This window comes from Diabrotica undecimpunctata, chromosome 6 (assembly GCF_040954645.1).
Source record: "Diabrotica undecimpunctata isolate CICGRU chromosome 6, icDiaUnde3, whole genome shotgun sequence".
NCBI classification, from domain to species: domain Eukaryota; kingdom Metazoa; phylum Arthropoda; class Insecta; order Coleoptera; family Chrysomelidae; genus Diabrotica; species Diabrotica undecimpunctata.
Window position 1 is genome coordinate 47,245,994 of NC_092808.1, and position 20,227 is coordinate 47,266,220.

Below are 20,227 nucleotides of genomic sequence, written 5' to 3' on the forward strand. Positions count from 1 at the left end.
GGATATATCACTCAGTCTTGGCGTTCACATCATATCCAGCTACGCAACGTTTACACTGTTGAACTGAATTTAAAATTTAAATGTACCTAAAAAAATGTATTTTTACTAAGCTTATAGGTTTTTGTTTATTTTTTAAAACATTTTTACGTGAAGCTTACTTAGCTTTATAATTAATAATCTTATGTAGGAGTTATAGTAGACGTAAGTATTTTAACACTTTAACAGTTAGTGGCAACAATAAAAGCCACTTACAGTCCGATCTATTAAGCCACGTAAATTCAAGTGATTGTAATCTATAATAGCTGTTTTAAGTCACTCTCAACGCTAATAAGCTTCTATAGATGCCACTTGCTCTATCCCCTACAAAATAAGATAGAATTGACTTTGATGTGTGGCACTAACCACGGCGAGCTGCTATCTAATTTCTAAAGTACCTGTAGCATATAAGGAATACACAGAACGAAAATACATACAAGGCAATACCTGGCATTAAACACAGAAGAGATAATTTACAAATTTAAAGAAGTAGAAAGATTCCAATACCTAGGAGCGACATTTAACAGGAGACTAAATATAAAGGTAGAAATTTAAACGAGAATTAGCGCTGGTAATCATTGTATCTTTGCCCTAAACAACTTAAACATTAAAAAGTAAAAACATATCCAGAAGGGCTAAGATAAAAATATATAAGATAGTGATAAGACCTATTGTACTCATCATCCAGCCCCATTTTCACATCCATTGTTGGATATAGGCCTCCTTCAAACGTCTCCAGTTCTCTCTATCTCTAGCTGCTGCAATCCAGTTTGTTTCTATTCTCCTTAGGTCGTCGGTCCATCGGGTGGGTGGTCTGCCTTAACTTCGTTTGTCGGCTCTTGGTCTCCACTACAATAATCTCTTCGTCCATCTTCCGTCTTCCATTCTAGCAACATGTCCAGCCCACCTCCACTTTCGTTTATTGATTCGCAGTATAATGTCGTCTACTCCAGTTTGTCGGCGTATCTCCTCATTTCTCACGCGATCTTTCAAGGTCAGGCCCAGCATTGATCTCTCCATTCGCCTTTGTGTTACCCTCAGTTTTTCGGAAGTAGCTTTCGTTAAAGTTAGGGTCTCTGCTCCGTAGGTCAAGACTGATAAGATGCATTGGTTAAATGCTTTCCTTTTCAGGTGAATTGGGGTATTTGTTTCAAAATGTCTCTCATCCTTCCATATGCCGCCCATCCCAACGTGATTCGTCTATTTAGCTCGCAGGTTTGGTTATCTCTGGTTATTCTAATTTCATGACCCAAGTATGTGTATTTATCGAATAATTCTACCTTGTTGTTATTGATCTGTATCTCTTCGCTGGAAACTATATTGGTCATCATTTTGGTTTTCTCGAAATTTATCTCCAGCCCAGTTTCTTGTAGTATGTCATTCAGTTCTTGGAGCATGTCTTTGATATCTCCCAGATTATCTGACAGAAGCACGATATCGTCCGCAAAACGTAGATGGTTTAATCTTTCTCCATCGGTGGATATTCCTTTCTGTTGCCATGTTAGTCTTTTAAATGCATACTCAAGAACGGTAATGAACAGCTTTGGTGACATGGTATCACCTTGCAGGTCTCCCCTTTTTATCTTTATTTTATTAGTTGCTGAATGTAGACTTATGGTTGTTGTGGCATTTTCATATATATTTTTAACTATATTACAATATCTGTGGTCGACCCTGCAATCTTGTAGTTCTCTTAAGATGGACGGTAGTTCCACTGTATCAAACGCCTTTTTAAAGTCTACAAATATCAATGCCAAGGGACGGTTATATTCGTTAGTTTTTTCTATCAGGGTTTTTAGGCTTTAGGGTTTTTAATTTAAAAAAAAAGCCTAAAACCTATTGTATTATATACCAGTAAAACATAGACGATAAACAAATTGGAACAAGTCATGCTCAAAGTATGGGAGAGAAAAGTCCTCAGTAAAATATTTGAAAAAGACCTATATAATGGAATGTGAATAAAAACCAAATATAGAACTAGGGATGATGTATGGAGAACCGAATATTGTAGGGATCATAAAATCACAAACACTGAGATGGCTGGGTCATAATTAAAGGATGCCAAACACGAGACTACCCAAAAGAATACTAACGAGAGGAATATGAGAAAAAAAGAGAAAAGATAGGCCAAAAACCAGGTATTGGACTATACTATAACCAAAAATTGTAAGGGTAAAGCAGATGACAGGAAAGAATGGAAAAGAATAGTAAATCAAGCCATGGGCCTACTAGACGACCTGCAGAGCTAAATTTTATATATATATATATATATATATATATATATATATATATATATATATATATATATATATATATATATATATATTATATATATATATATATATATATATATATATATATATATATATATATATATATATATACGTGTAGCTGGTGTAGGTTATATTGTGATGTGCTTAAGTTAATATATAACAAAAAATTGTAAGTATAATTTTCATTGTACAATAACGTAAAACTCAATCTGCTGAATTTTATTGAAACAAGATATACGTCAAGCAAATCAGCGGGTTTCTTAGACTATTTGTCCTATTTTTGGTTATGTTTTATGTTCTGAGAACTTGTCGTGATGTTATTTAGAACTGTTAGTTATCTGCTGATCCACTGCATGAGTTTATTGCCGACATTATACATAATATCGCTAAAGTATAGTATTTTTCATATAAAAATGCATACACGTCATTCAAGATTTACGACGTCAGAACCCGATAGCGTTGCCAAAACATCAGAATAGTTAGTAACTGAGGAATTTTTAAAATACCAACTATTTGTCAAACTATTATATTAACAGTAAATACACTTAGTTTTAAGACTACTGCAACACACTAAAATACATAAGAAAATATTTTAATACAAAATTATATATTCTAAATTTGAAACTTACCACTTTTATAGCAATAATAGTAAAAATGTCCCGCCATTATTTCTTGTTTAAAATATTCTATCTTATAAGAAAGCTTATCAGCTTTCTACAGACTATTTAGTTGTTTTGGCATAGCACAATCTCAATACACAACAATAATTAGTTTTTAAATCTATTAATCTAAATTTAATATGTATTTATAAATACAATCTATTAATATATAATATATTATGATGTGTAGAAGAAATCAAAACATAAACAAAATTCTTACTCTAAAAAAGCGGCAACACTTAAAACAATTTTACCACACAACTGTCAAAAAATTTGAAGTATTCCCGTATCAGTTGCGTACAATTGTCTAATATATTTAATTAAAATTATTATTTTGTGAAATATTAGACTTAGAGTTATTTCATAAAATTTATATTATTAATAACAACAAATGTTTTTGGTTATTTAATCAATATAATCCTAAAATTCCCAATATAATGATGATTACATTTTTCTAATTATTATACCATGTCGACGCCTATGAAAGATCGAGCAGTTCCGTATGGGTTTTGTATTATTAGCTGTGTTAGGAAAATTTGAACTCTAAGGTTGACGTTCTGGAAATTTTAAATATAAGTGACGTCCCTATATAAAAATTGTGACGTGCACGCATTTTTATATGAAAAATACTATATATGACATTGGGTTGGACGATAGCGACGTGATGCCAAAAACAATGTGGTAGTCTCTACACTTAGCGGTTCTAGTACACTTCATTTTTCTAATGTTTCAACAACTGATCCATCTAGTTTTTGGACACCTGGCCTATCCCGTCCTTGCAAGCAGAGAGTAAGCAATAAAAGTTTTTTAGATTTTGAAAAACCAGGATTAGACATTGACTGTGACGCGGATGACTCAATTATTGACAAGAATTATGTCCCTGAAAAGAAAACTTTAAAAAGGCGTTTTGCTCCATCGTCGTCTAGTTTGGACGATATTAGTCTGGAAGATTTTAGTTTCTTAGAACTCCAAGTTCGATAGATGCAAAGCCAAACCATATTTTACTACGAGAATTAAGAAGATGAGATGCTACTTGGCACCGCTAACTTAGCAACTGATTATAACCCACAATTTCGGGACAAATTCAAAAATCTTAAGTTTGTACAAAATTTTGGATTAAGTTTTCCTAACATAGAAGACGAAGCACCGGTGTCAATATTTAAAAAAATATTTTCGGATATGTTCATAGACAAGATTATTGAGGAAACCAATCTGTATGCAAGGCAAAATAGGCGTAATTTTTCAATTAAGAAAGACGAACTTCAAACTTTTTTTGAATTCCTTATAATCATGGGATTTCATCAACTTCCTAGGATAAGAATGTATTAGTCTTTATACCAAAATTAGAATACCTTTACCTGGATACTTTTATAGAATAAATAGAAAGCATTATCCCAAAAATTTTCTGCTAAATAATAACCAATTAAAACTGGGTAAATCTGATTTTCTAGGTGATGAGTACAGTGGAACATCGATTTGCAAATGGCATAACAGAGGCAAAAAGTGTGTGTTCGTAATTCGTTCTCTTTATGATCCTTCATTGAAAGTTGATATTCGGATAAACAAAGAAGGAAAAAAAGTAGACTTCTCTGTTCACAATCAGTAGCTGAATGCAATAAATTTATGGTCGGTGTTGATCTTTTTGATCAATACCTTGATTCCTACTCCATCTCATAGAATTGTCGTAAATGATGGATGGCAATTTTCTTCTACCTTTTAGATTCTTCGATTTTAAGCGCATATTATATATATATATATATATATATATATATATATATATATATATATATATATATATATATATATATATATATATATATATATATATATATATATATATATATATATCAATGGCCGCAATGAATTATTAAATTAATAATAGGTGCGCCAACTACTACAAGTAAAAACTAAATGCGTAAAATTGGTGGATGTCTATTTCCACCAATAATGTTACTAGAAAAACGAATGTTGGAGTACATTTACCAGTAAAGGGGAAGTATAGGTGATGTGCACACATTGCTTCCCCAAAACAAATGTGAAGAGATCATAAATAGCGTTTAGTAAGAGTAATGTTGGTCTGTGTTTAGAATATTTTGCAGAATTTCTTAAGATTGGGTAGATTTTACTGGCTTACTATAATATTCGTTGCCATTCTGTTTGGTTTCTGGCAACGTGTTGCCATCTTCTGGTTCATTAAAGAGTTGGTATAATTCGAAATTAAATCTTTTGCACCACTGCTCTTGATCGTTTATAGCTCCAAATATTTTGCCATGTATCCAACGCTCAAATATTCCCAAAAATCTTTCATCCTTTTGCGTTAGAGTCAATGTTTCGTCTTCGTATATGAGGACCCACATCAGCAGTGTTTTATATATAATAATTTTAGTTTTTCTTTTTTGAAAAAAATGGTGACTGATTTTGAACAGTCACTAGTTGGAATTTGTAGTGGTTGTAAATTTCCCGTTGTCGTTTGTCTCCGTTTTAAATTAATATAGTTTAAAAAAATTTTGATTTATTTATATATAACATAAGTGGCTATATCGCTAGCCACCAAACTTTAGATATTATAAGTTAGTGGCACATATATGAAAGTCTCCTCGAAAAACTGTGTGATTAGAATTTAATTTTAATTTGTTACTTTTTATTAAATAGCATTTCATTTTTACCAGATTTGACTTTAAAATTCAAAAAAAAAAAATATGATTATTTGCGCGTTAAAGGGTTAAGTTGACAATATATTTAAATAAATTAATTAACCTATAATTATATAAGGCAATATTGACAAAGTCGTTCGACATCGTCAAAAGGTCAGAACATTAACTATCGTCTGTAGAAAACTCGTCGGAAGATAAATAACTATCGTAATCACCAGCATTCACATTAATATAATTAATGTAACAATAAAACACTGAAAACTTTGGTTTTCAATACTTCCACAAAATTTATTTTAAATTATTATAATTACAGCTGTTTCGGCCGTGAGTGCCTTTCTCAAGTGATCTATTTTTGGTATGTGCTTACACTTTATAGTCTTTACCTGAATAAGTTGAGGAGGGGGAACTGTTTGTCTCAAGTTGGTCATTCAGACTTATGTCTGTATTTTTTAATTTTAAGGCCTTCATTTTGAATGTGAAGAATTTGAAATTCGTCATTAAAAGAATCTTTATGGTCTAGAAGGTAAAGTGCGTACGTAGAGTCTGTTTTTCTATTATTGAAATCCTTTTTATGTTCTGCTATGCGTTTGATAAAAGTTCTTCAAGTTTGACCGATGTAAGTTTTTGGGCAGTCGCCACATTTAAGTTTGTATATACCGCAGTGTAATTGCTTTCTCTTTTGGATTTGTTGTTTGTTCTTAATATATTTGCCTAAGTTGTTGTTCGTTCTAAAAGCAAGTGGTATTTCTTTTTTTTTTATGTGTTTGACTATTTTTGTTAATATATTGTCTATATATGTAATCGAGCAGAAAGTACTGAGTTTTTTCTCTGGTGGTAGAAATACTAATTTCAGGGCTTTTTTGTGTAGTTTTTAATTTAAAATTTTATTTATTGTGTGTTCGTTGTTCGATAATTAATGGTTTAACCGAAACATCCGCTGTAGTATCTAAATCCCACATTATGCATTTTTATTTACTAGTACACATGTATAATTCAATTTTTCCGTGAGCCGGACATGACGTTTTCTATAGCAGTAGCTAGTCGGCATTTCGCATCATCATTTTAAAAGTTAAGTTTTCCCTATATAGTGATATATAAATCAGCAATAAGACCGATAATGACGTACACAGCGGAAACAAGAGCAGATACGGCGAAAACACAAAGACTACTGGAAACAACAGAAATGAAAGTCTTCCGAAAAATAACAAACCAAACTCTAAGGGACAAAGTAAGAAGTGAGGAAATACGAGCGAGATGTGGTATAGAGGAAATAAACGCGTGAAACAAAAGAAGAAAAGTGGAGTGGAATCAACACATCGAAGGAATGACAAAAAATAGAATAGTACGAATAGCAAGAGACAAATCGCCAAAGGAAAGAAGATCAATGGGACGACCGAGGAAAAGATGGTCAGACAACGTCAATTGAGGCTAAAAATCGAAGTAAACAGGCATTTTGCCTATTTATAAAGTAGGAAGAAGAAGAAGAAGAAGTTTTCCCTTGCTACTTGATTTTTTTTATTTTAATCAATATATGCTCTATAATTTTCAGGTCACAATGATAAGGAGGAAGGTGCAGAGCCATTTCGTTGACAACATATTTTTTATATTCGGGTATATGTCTCCTTTCAAGATTTAATAATTCTAGTATCAATATATTGTCATCAAATTGTACATTTCTTTGAAAGAGCCAGTTTATAATGTCAGGCAGTTGTTGGTGACGACTATAATTTTTGACTTAGGACGTATTGTCCATAACGACAACAGAATTTGGTTCAAGGTTTAATAAAATTTTATTTTTGGGTGTCCATTTCTTCATGGACCTATAAATAAAAGCTTGTCGAAGATTTCTAACTTCAACATCTTTTAGAGAAGTTTCTTCTAACAGTAGATTTTTCTTCCTTCCAACGATAGTCTACAAAATTTAATTTCGGAAAAATAAAGCATGGATTTTTTTAGCAGAATGCCTCTTCATTATCTTGTTTAAATTTTTACAACAGACGTATTGCACTTAGCTTCACTTTATTACATTTTTTTAGAATTCTGTAATTACTCCTCATAGACACTTTATTCAAATCAAATCACATTTTCATTCTTTTCACGAAGTCCACATTTTACATTGTACATAATGGTTTTTTCACCTTCCAAAAACTTTTATATTTGTCATAATACTCTTAAACTTGTTTGCCTTTTCAGGTCACCTATAGTACTAGTATACTTATATAATAAATTGTTATCAATAAACTGGTTGTTGATTAAAACTATAATTAAAATTTCGAAACAATTAAACAAAGTGAAACAATTTCACTATTTTTGGAATTTTACAGGAGCTGATTAAAGCATCTAATATTTTATACTTAAATATGTAAAGTTTGGAGTGTTATTTATTAAAAATGACATTGAAGTTTTTAATTCTATAAATTTTCTTCTTTGTCTAAAATATGATAATCTTCAGACTCTCTCATTCATTACTGTACAATTGATTTTATCTAGGAGTAAATTATCGTTGCTCAGGTATTGGGGATGATACTGCAATCTTGAAAAATATCGTACCGATAAGTATTATGAAATAAATGTATATTAAACTGCTATAGATCCTTCTGAAGATATTAATAGTTTGTTTGAATCCTTGAGGCAGTTTTGGAGAACATAGTCAATATATTTCATTACTTGTGGTGATTTGAATATCAATGCATATAAAAATAATTCTAACTACAATAAACTTATAGAAATATTTTTACTGTATGCGTTTAGCGATAATGTCTTTTGGCCAACTATAGTGGCCCATAACCCAATTTTATGTATCTACCATGTTTTTTTTAAATATTAGTTTTGGAAAGTCCTATATCTCTACCTGATAATATTGTTAGAGATAAGTCAGCAACAAAAATATATTTAAATCCATTTACTCAAGACATATGAATTGCTAATTAAAAAACTAAAAAATGCAAGATCGGTTAGATCTTACGACATTGCAGTGTTTACCACAAAATTTGTAATATATGCAAAAATTTCACCTCTTTTGCCTCCATATAATCCAATATCTAAATTATTCACTTGCCTTACGACCGATTTCACATATTTGTTTGGAAATTTGTTAGCGCTAGAGAGAATAGTAGTACATTTAATTTTTAAGGATTGTTCAATACAAGTAGCGTTACCTTTAATTTTTACAAAATATTTTTGTGCGCCACTGGAAGCTCAAGAATAATGCTTAATATTCAAAAAATTTCATTGAATTTAGTGTCTACAATTTTGAAACTATACTATAGATGATACATTTTCTTTAGTAAAAACTATCGATTTCATGATTACATAGTTATCAGGTATTATTAAATTCCATATCCAACACTCGAATAAGTATTAAAAAATGTTGCTGTATAATATTAAAAATTATTATCACCTTCACTAATGGGCATGTATAAAGTGCATTTTTGTGTCAGGCATTCTAGAGCAGACACCAGTATAAAAATATCTATATAAATTCGATATTTTTTTGACTCTAGAGTTAGAGTTATCGTCCTAATACCCAAGTGTTTTCTACATTACTAAAAACCTATTTATATCCCTGAATAAAATATGGGCTTTTCAACACCATATACCCATCTTTATATTTTCGTTCGTTGAAAGTTTCTCGTATGAAATATAAAGAAATATACATATTTGAAATCCAATATTATACCGGAGCAGATACGGGATCAGGAAAGCTGTATAGATTTTGTTGCAAAACAGTTAGATAGAATGGGTAGACGTGTATTCGGCTAAACTTAATTTATTTACTTTTTGATAAAAAAGAATCGAGGAAATAAAAACAAAAATGATTTCTGTTTATGTAGGGTTTCCAATAAAACTAACAACCTGTCGTTTAATAATGTGTATAAACTACGTTTTTTATTAACAAAGCTTAAACGAACATCTAAATAACTTTTTTTTATTTAATTTAACGTGCTTGTGACAGCTTCGTCCATTATTACGAGGCACCGTGGATACAATTATATATAAGTTACAATTACATATTATAATATACTATAGTTTTATATTATTTAGTAAGTTTTCTAGCTTCAGGAACTGGATAGCTGTGATGACTTGACTCTGGTTCGATAATATATTTGTGATGTCGCCATTCATGCCCAGTTCTTGGCGTCGTTTATTGTAATGAGGGCAGTCCACAAGGATGTGTAGAACGCTTAGTGTCATGGATTTTTTCTACAAGAGGGTGATTAGTAAATAGATTGATGAATTGGATAGACGCAAGGGAGTCTGTACAGATGGCAATATGTTGATTGGGTGCTGTACAGAGTTTGAAGGCTTGGTAAATAGCATACAGTTCACCAGTGTGAACGCTGCATGTGGCAGGTATTTGACATGAACTAACGACTGTTTCCGTAGTGGTAACCGCACAACCAACCCCCGTTTCGCTCTTTGATGCGTCAGTGTAGAGTACCCGATCGAATTTCTTAAAATTAAGAATTTCTAGTAAGGATTTCTTAATCAAATCCTGGTTGGTTTCTGCCTTACTAAACTTTTTAAGTGACACATTAAATTTCGGTAAAGTTTTGGTCCAAGGAGAATTCTGCGGGATCGGGAGAGGGTTAGTTAGGGATAAATTTATATGTGGTATTAAAGTTGGAAGTAGGAGGGCGATCTTTTTTATAAACGTTTGATAATTCGTTTAAATTATAAACTTCGTATTGAAAGAACTATAAATAGGGGATGCATTTATCTTTTGTACCAAAAGAAGCATTCTGCGAAAGACAAATTTTAACCAATATTCCCACTGTTTCCTAACACTCCTACCGTAATTAAAGAATGACTTCTCCGATCAGAAGTTACACATTATAGTGTAACGTTATAAACGTCACATGTTTGTTATTTTTCTTTTTGCAGTTATCCTGTGAAGCTAAAATCATCATCTAACCGATACATTCTGCAATTTTTTTGAAGCCAACAACAAGGTATTCAGTAATGCCATAAGTATCAATATGCAATAAGTATCATATTATATTTGTAAAGCAAGATCTGCATTTTTTAAAAAATGGCTAAGCTATTTAATTGCCATGATTCCTCATTTATGAAACAGCCAAACAAGGCTTAATAATGCCATTCATTGGTCTGAAATCCTTTTGCGTCATTGCAAAGGCAGTAAGAAGAACAGCTACAAGAAAGAGGGTAGCACACAAATCTCTGGAGTGGTGGAGGAATTCACTAGGACAAACATAGGTGAAACAATTTATTATAGAACATTCGCCAAAATTTACAGCAGTAATAAGCAAAGAAAGCAAAACACTCAAAGCCATAATAGGTCTGTTAAGAGTGCGTTGTAAGCTGAATAGAGAGTTAAAGCTAATGAAATTGACAAATGATGATCTATGCAGGTCCTGTCACGTAGAGAAAGAAAAGCAGAAAAGCACATTTTGTATCAGTGCGAAAACCTGGCAAATGTACGGTTCTTAGACGAAATTAGACGAAGAAAAGACTTTGGCAAAGAGCTACATGGAAGGTTCAGTCTCAAATCTAGTAGATCTTTTAAAAAGAGTAAGGCTATAGAATGTAATCCAGGATTAGAGGACCACAATAGATCTGAAAAGGTGGCAGTGAAATAGGCCAAATGCCACCTTATTAAATATATTTATCTATATAGACTTCGCTTTTGTTGATTGTCACAAAGTCTTTGGTTTGGTTCAACTGTGGGTCGTTTTCAAAGTAATTTGGAGGAAGTGCCAGTTTCTGTGGGAAAAGAAGTGATAGAAAGGGTGGGAGAATATATTTACTTGGGTTGTCTAATAAAGTAAAACAGAGAAAATCAACACATGGAACTAGACCGACGAATCCGCATGACATGGGCTGCCGTTGGCAAACTTAAAATTATCCTCAAGAACAATAATATTTATAATTGATGGATTCGACCGTTACTTGATGGAAATTCATTTTATGTAACAATAAAACACTGAAAACTTTGTTTTCAAAACTTCCACAACATTTATTTTAAATGCTTATCACTACAGCTGTTTCGGCTGATTGCCTTTCTCAAGTGATCTGTTGTTGGCATGGGTTTACACTTTATAGTCTCTAATGAAATAGGTTGAGGAGGGGAGAACTGTTTATCTCAAGCTGGTCATTCAGAATTATATCTGTGTTTTTTAATTTGTTGATTTCCATAAAATTTCATTTCCTACATTCAAAATAAAGGCCTTAAGCTATCTTTGTTAAAATCTATGGAAATCAACAAATTAAAAAACACAGATATAATTCTGAATGACCAGCTTGAGACAAACAGTTGTTCTCTCCTCAACCTATTTCATTAGGTACTATAAAGTGTAAACCCATGCCAAAAACAGATCACTTGAGAAAGGCAATCAGCCGAAACAGCTGTAGTGATAAGAATTTAAAATAAATGTTGTGGAAGTTTTGAAAACAAAGTTTTCAGTGTTTTATTGTTAAATAATATTTATATAAATTTCAAGGCAAATGTTTTTTCACCTCTTGCATCCTTTCAATGATGACAAAAAAGCGCCAAGAGACTGTTGTGGAACCCACAAATGCATCTCAGTGACCAGTACCTTTGATCGACTATGCAGAAAAATTTTAAAAAGTTGAATTGAAGAGTATGAACCATATGAATTGGAACAACAAGCAAAATTCCAAACTGGAAGATCATCTATCGATCTTCCTTAAATGAACTTAATCTTCCACGGCTGGCGTGCGGACAAAATATCCGCGCCTATCTAAACTTCTCAATTTTTCAATTTTTTAAAAACTACACACCCTTTTTTCTGGTTCGCCCATGTACCTCTCACAAATGTTAATTGATTTATTCATACGAAGCGTCAGTCGCATCCTATTCGTTGACGTGAAGGTATTAGTGATTGCGGATAAATTCTCCGCGCGCCAGCCGTGTTGTTTTGAAATTTTGAACGTTTTTTAGTTATTCTGAATTTTAAAATGTATGCGTATGAGGCAGAACAAGAACGTTTGCAACATCTAATGAACGAATGCCTTTGAGTCGACGACGAGAATGAAAATATTGAGTACAACGATCACAAAGAAGAAGACGAAGTCGAAAATAACATAGAACAAATGGATGAAATAGTGATAAAGAACAAGAAATTTCTGATACGGAAGGTGCAGAATTGATAAAGACACAACTACTAAATGGATAAAACATATTCCTCCAAGAAATGTTAGAACACGTTAAGAAAACTTAATTACTCATTTGCAAGGTGCTAAAGAAGTTACCAAAAATTTAAAAGGTGAACTAGAGATTTGGAAATATTTTTTAACGATACTGTTATGTTTTTATTAATTCTAATTTATTGTTTTTATTTATTATTCAAGGTTCTACACTTATAACACTTAAAAGTTTATTTAAAGTCTTTATTTGTACTAATTTATTTTACACTTAATAATTATATAACTTATCTACATTTATTATAATACGTGCGTTACATTTTAAAACGCGACGCGATGTTCAAAAACGAACTGTTCTCTTTCCAACAAAATTCCTCTTTAAATATAAAATACTGTTATTCGAGAATGCGGCGATCCCCCATCGAAGACCCGAGAAAGTCGCTCATACTGGTTTTTATTCGGCCTGCCTGAAAATTTCGAATCGTGAGTGACTCATCATAATTCAGGTAAACAGGTCTTTTAGCGAAGGGACTAGAAATTTCTGCCGGCAGGTAAACAGGTCTTTCAACTGACCCCCGAAATAACTAGAATATAAAAGAATTAGTCATAATATATTTACAGTTTTATAGGCCATGATATTTATCGTAACAATACCATGATAAACATTATTTTTAAATGTAATAACAAACATATTAGACACTCCCAAGAAAACTATAATCGAGAAAGAAACGCAAAGAAAACAGATGCTTTAGAAATTCGTGCTTTTATTGGTTTACTCTATTTGGCAGGTAATTTGAAAAGTGGCAGGTTAAGTACAGATGATTTTTGGAATAAAGACGATACAGGAATTGAGATGTTTCGACTAACAATGTCCAGGTACCGATTCACGTGAGATTCACAATTGATGATATAGATTCACGTGAGAAAAGAAAACTATTAGATAAATTGTGTTCCATACGAGAGATTTTTGAAATATTTACTTTTAATTACAAAAACGGTTATACGCCGTTTGAATACGTCACAATAGATGAAAAATTGAAGACATTTAGTGGTCAATGCAGTTTTAAACAGTATATGCCTAATAAACCAAATAAATATGGATTAAAAATTTTTGCACTAGCAGATTCCAACACCTTTTATACTTGCAGTGTGGAGCTATATTTGATGCAACAACCACCTAGTCCTTTTGTTGTAAGTAATTCTCCATCAGAAGTGATAAAGAGATTATGTGAGCCTGTAAGAGGAACAAAACGGAGAATTACTGCTTACAATTGGCTTTCAAGCATACCAATAATCCAAACCTTGCTTCGTAATTACAAACTTACATTTCTAGGAACGTGTCGCAAGAATAAGAAGAAATTACCCCATGAATTTTCAAAACCCATAAGCAGACCTATTCGATGTAGTCTAATTAATATGTATCTAGTCAATTATTACGCAATTTCATAATGATAAACCAGGCAAGATTAGTAGAAGTAGTGAAGATTTAAATTCATTTGAAACTGCTAACCTTGTCTAAAACTAAAAACTCAAATTCGTCGACGAATTCGCATTTTTCTTTTAAATCCACACACAATGTCTGAGAACAATGCATAATCAAACCTGTTTAGATAATTCTGCTCTTCCACTAGTCTCTAATGGTCTTGTTTAACCTGGAACTACGTGGAAGGGGTTTAGTCATTGACGATAAAAACCTTAGTATTTTCTATTTTATAAGCTCATCTACATTTTCAATGTTTCATCTTATATTAGTAGACAAAGTAGTAAACAAAATACAGTATTAATATCAGCATATATCTATTAAAAAGTTAAGTAAGGACTATTAAGGCATTTAGTGTTATTAGAAAGTCTTATATTGTGTTATTGCGAATTTAGCACATATGTAGGTATAGAAGGAACATTTTTGCCAAAATTAATAATTTGAGTTTACTAGTTATAAATATTTCGCTAGAGAACACTTCTGGTAGAATACATACCAGTTTTGTTATTTCATTTCCTACTAAAAAATGTATCAATAATGTATTCGAACAACGACCAGGGGCCCGTTTCACAAAACTACAAGTGTTTTTAGTAACAATTCTTAATATTTAGCACTTGTAATCACAAGTTGTCAATAACTAGCCTGTTATATGTGATACTTGTTGTGATGTGATGTGAATACTTGTTCGTTACATGTGAAAATGTGTCAGCAATAAGTGTACTTCACGCATTTTAGTTACAGGTTTGTAAATAAACATAACCTTAAAATAGTTGTGTTGACAATTTACTAGTTAAACGTCAGTCGTTATTTATAATTCTGTGACAATGTCGAAAAGCGTCTTAAATGGTACTAAAATTATAATTTTAAAAGAGATTAGAGATAAGAAAGCAATTCTTTTCGGCAGCTTTTCCGACAAATTAACAAAAAAAGACAAAATAGAATGTTGGAAAACTGTGCACCAAAAATCCACCAGTCAAATAAGGATTGGACTTACAGCCGTGATGTATTTTGGCAAAATTTAAAGAAAACAACAATGGTGAGTGTTAGCGTTTAAATTGCCAAAGTGTAAGCGTATCTGACACCTTTTTTCGTATTGCAGAAGAAAGTTAATAACAGGAAGAAAACTGGTTTAGGTGGAGGCACAGATTCTAAATTTACAGAAATGGACAATGTAGTTCTCGACATTCTTGGGCCGGATAATCCAATTCTGTGTAGTCTCGGCATTTCCGAAACTTGGGAGCAAGATCCTGAAAACGTTGAACAAGAAATAGAAAATTCAAACCATTTGCAAGATCACGGTGCAACAAACAAAATTAAAAACACTAATGTGTTTATTTCTACTGGGAGCAGCAGTGTACCTACTGCATCTTGTGCAAAAAGGAATAAGTCGAAAATATCTAATGAAAATGACCCAATTGGCGAAGCACTAATCGATTTAAAGAAGAAAAAATTACAACACCAAATTGAAATCCTTGCAAAAGAAAGTTATCTAAAAACATTAGAGATTTTAAAACTAGAACGGAAACTACATGTCACCCCTTCAAAATTTACTGCATCGTTCGATTCTTCTGTAACCTACCTCATAAATGTAGAAGAGTCACCTACCAGTGAAAGCGTGGAATATTCGACCATTGTTTGAGAAGTTATGTTATTGTTATATTTGATTTTTTAATTAATTATAAGAAAAACTTTTTGTTTATGTGAATTACTTCTTTGATTTTTAATTCATTATTATGCTAAGTATTTGTTAAATGTTTTGAAAATTATTTTTTCGTTTAAATAAAAAGTAAATATTGTGTATTATTCTATATATATTTATTTTATATTCTTTATTGTTTTAAAGTTACACTGGAACTAGTTTCTATTTCTAAAATAATTTATCCACTCCTGTTGTCTTTGTCTTGCATTCAAAGGAGCTGGTTGTCCGGCTATTTCGTTATCGTCTTCCATTTCTTCATTATCCATTTGTCGGTTTATATTCATTCTCTCCCGAGTAATGTTATACAGCGCTGTGCAGCATTTGAAAACATTGGCTGCATATACTGGACTCAAACAAAAGTAGTTAAGACAAGGAAATTTCTCCTTTAATAGGCCTAAAGCATTTTCGACTAAACGCCGTGTTTTCTTACGTGCTCTGTTGTAGGTAGCCACAGCCTCATCCACATTCACCTTAATTGGGGTCATAAGCCAATCTAATAGAGGGTATCCAGAGTCACCTAGAATTATTCTATTTGGAATTGAATGCCAACCAGCTTCCATTCTCTGAAAAAGGGTGCTATTTCTCAGTACCCTAGCGTCATGAACACTTCCCGGCCAATTTGCACTAACATAATAGATTTTCAAGTCTGGTCCACAAACAATCATACAATTAATAGAGTGATTTCCATTACGATCAACAAAAGCAGGTTCGTTTTCAGTTGGAGCATCTATTTTAATAAGCGTCCCATCAATACAACCTATAACTTGGGGAAATCCTGCTACTGCAAAGAATTCTGCAGTCGTATTTAAAATATTTGCCGGCTAAGCAACAACTTGATGAAATTTTATTTGGTTAATTGCGTGTACCACTTTTTTTACACATCTACTGACACTTGCTTTGCTGACCCCATGAGTATCTGCTATGACGTGATATTGTCCTCCACTGCCTAGCCATTGTAATGCTATACACAATTGCATTTTTGTTACCAGTGCATAAGAGCGATTCGTTGGATGCGCTAAGACAGGTGCAATGTCTATACGAAGTTGTTCCATTTGTATAGAAGTCATCCGAAAACGTTCATTAAACTCGTAAATTGATGGAAAATCACTATTAATTCTTTGTCTGAATATTCTTCTCCTTCTCATTTGAACAAATACCTCATTTTCATTTTCTGACGAAGAGCTGCTACTAGACAACATTTTTCCTACACTTATTACACTTGTCAAACCAACTACCTACCTTCAAAGTTAGGTAGAAAATGTTTAGTTCACTACAACTGTCAACTACAAACTTGTAAATTATTCTTGTGTTGAACAAGTAAATTGTTGGTAGCTTACAAGTAATTTACTTGTAAAATTGTAAAATTCATTAGTGGTTACAAGTGAATACTTGTGCATTCGTGAAACACTAATAACGAGATATTTTGCCAAACTTGTAAAAATTTCATTGTAACTGACAAACGTGTAGTTTTGTGAAACGGGCCCTGATATAGAGATTAACTACATTTAACATCGCCATGCCCTAGTCATAAAACTTTAGATTAAGGAATAAACACATTTTAATTCTTGAAAACTGTTAACAGAATTTCTTAATAAGCAAACGTATGTGTAAGCAAACTATATTTTGAAAAAATTTTAATATAGGTTTTGTAAATGTTTTAATTTAATTAATAAAATTTATTTTAAGCTATTGTAGTTCAGCACAACTGACAAATAGCTTTTAATAAAATAAAATCAGGATGTTCCTTCGGTATACACGATATTCTCCACTCCGGAGCAATTTACATATTATTGACGCCATTTCTATTTCTTACAGACAAGTCCCGATCGCAATACAACCACAAGTGTTCTAACATTCGTACCGACAGTTGAAGACGGTGGAAAATACTTGTCGTGCCGAGGACAACAGCCTCATATCCATGATAGTGGAAGAGAAGACGGTTGGAAACTCGATATTCATCGTAAGTTCAATTATAATAATTTTTACTTTTTATTATAATATTCTAGTGTAAGGTTATAAAATTTGTTTAATATTCTAAGCGTTAGAACGTCTTATTTACATTACTTTGATGGTTTTTAATATAAATGTGTAAAAAGAATACTGTGTCAAACTTTAAATCAATATTAATACATAGTGATGTTCATAAAATTTCATTGCCTATTTAATTTTGATAGAAAAAATTTAGGTTCATATCGATGGGTTTTTGACAAAACATCGTAATTGCAAATTTTGCCAAAACGTGATCTTTAACTTAAAAGATTGCTTACGATAATTTACTAATTTACTGCTGATTCAAAATTATTTTTCTCATAATAACATCTTAATAAGTGTCTAAAATTGTATTTTATTTTATCGTAACCACCACAATTAAACCTCACGTTGCGCTTTTTATATCGTAAACGACAAGGTAGTACCGATCAATAATCGTAAACGCCATAAATCATGTCAGTTACGTTTGCATAATTTACCGCTTACGATAAGATTAACTGACCGATATGACCGTTAGATGACTCAGTGTTGTCTTAAATGTATAAGAAATCAGTGTAAATTTTATTCCGTTGGAACCATTTAAAACGAAGATATTGATAGTTTTGGTAAAACCCTTGTTCAATAGTTGTGATAAGTTTCCATTACTTGTTTTTATGTTTTATTCCTTTTTGAATAGAATTTAAATTCTAATTTACTAATTTGGTAATAACATAACCTATAATTTTTATTTCTTATTGACGAGTAAAAATAAAATTACTAAAATAATAATATTGTATTAGCAACAAAAATATCAACTTGTGGTATGGAAAAAAAATGGTCTCTTCATTTTTCTATTTTGATTTATTTCTTATAGATGTCTTTTTCACGGAGGTACCATATAGCCATCATGGCATTAAATAATCAAAAAGACCAATTGGTGGAAAATATTTCTACGAGGGAAAATATTTTTCCCAAAAAAGACAAAATGCATGATTACAGCAACAAATTTACTAAGATGTAAATTAGAGCTGAAAGGTCAGATGATAGAACAAGTAATGGAGTTTAAATACCTAGGGATCACATTATCTAGCTACGGAAAGCTCGAAACTAAAGTGAAAGATCAAGTTAATAGAGCAAACAGAGCCGCAGGCTGCCTAAATGAAACAATATGGAGAAATAAAAATATCGGGAAGGAAATGAAAGGCAGAATTTACAAAACAGTCATAAGACCAATAATGACATACGTGGAAGAAACACGAGCTGACACAGAGAGGACAAAAATGATGTTAGAAATAGCAGAGATGAAAAATTGATGGCAAGACACTATGGGACAGAGCGAGAAGTACAGATATAGGACGTAGATGCAAAGTGGAGAACATCAAGAACTGGGTAAGAAATAGAAGTGAAGAATGGAACGATCACATAAGCCGAATGACAACAAATAGAGTAGTAAAGACGGCAAAAGACGGTTCCCGAATAGGAAGACGATCAGTAGTAAGACCACGAAAACTTACTGGCGGCACATTGAAAAACAGACATAATCATGTCTACATAAAAAGAAGAAGAAAAAGAGTATTTTCCCTAATACAATAAATATGTAGAGGAAACTCAGAATCTAGCTGTCACCAAAATAGTAATGAATATTATACTTCTACGACATCCTTAACTTCATTTGACATGAAACAAGAATTTCAACATAATTGATTAGATATATCATTGCTTGACATTTCCAATATCCCTATAGTTTTCGCTAATAATAAAACAATAAGTAATGCAAATGTTTTGACAAATGTAGATTTATATTGGAAGCTGTGTGAAGAGATTTTAATGGTTGAAAATCGTACCGGATGCGGTTCCAGCGAACACAATAAACGTCGCCTGGTTGACTATTCCCCTAGCTCCGATTCTGTAAATGATTAAATAATAATTTTAAAAAGTAAATAGTTGGAGCGATTTAACTCTAAATGTTCTTTTAACGGAAAAGAAAACGAGGAATCACTGATTGTAGGCGAGTCTTCTTTGAAAAAACCTAAAAAAAATCCGAAAAAAAGTTAAGAGTTTGGAAAAGAATTTAGGAGCTTCAAAATCAGTACAGACGAATCCATGCAAATATACACGTTGTCAAAATGGATGTGCAAGAAAATTTACCGAATCAGAGTGCTTTTTGATTAATATTGAGGATTTGTGGATTAGTAAAAACAAAGAGACGACGGAAAGCTACCATAAGCAGGAGAAATAAAACATTCAAATACGTAATTACCAAAAACGGGGAAGAGGTATAAAGTGTGCCAGCAATTTATTTTAAAGACGCTTTGCACCTCGCAAGTTACATT

At 32.0% G+C, this 20,227-nt stretch overlaps 1 protein-coding gene across 1 annotated transcript in view; it reads left to right on the plus strand.

Annotated features, from left to right (window-relative positions):
* The window catches only part of LOC140444330 (protein turtle homolog B-like), a 984,236-nt gene that overhangs the window by 755,825 nt on the left and 208,184 nt on the right, over positions 1–20,227 (plus strand). The window contains exon 7 of the mRNA XM_072536081.1: positions 17,742–17,886. Coding sequence (XP_072392182.1) covers positions 17,742–17,886 — 145 coding nt within the window. The remainder of the gene's footprint in view (positions 1–17,741; positions 17,887–20,227) is intronic.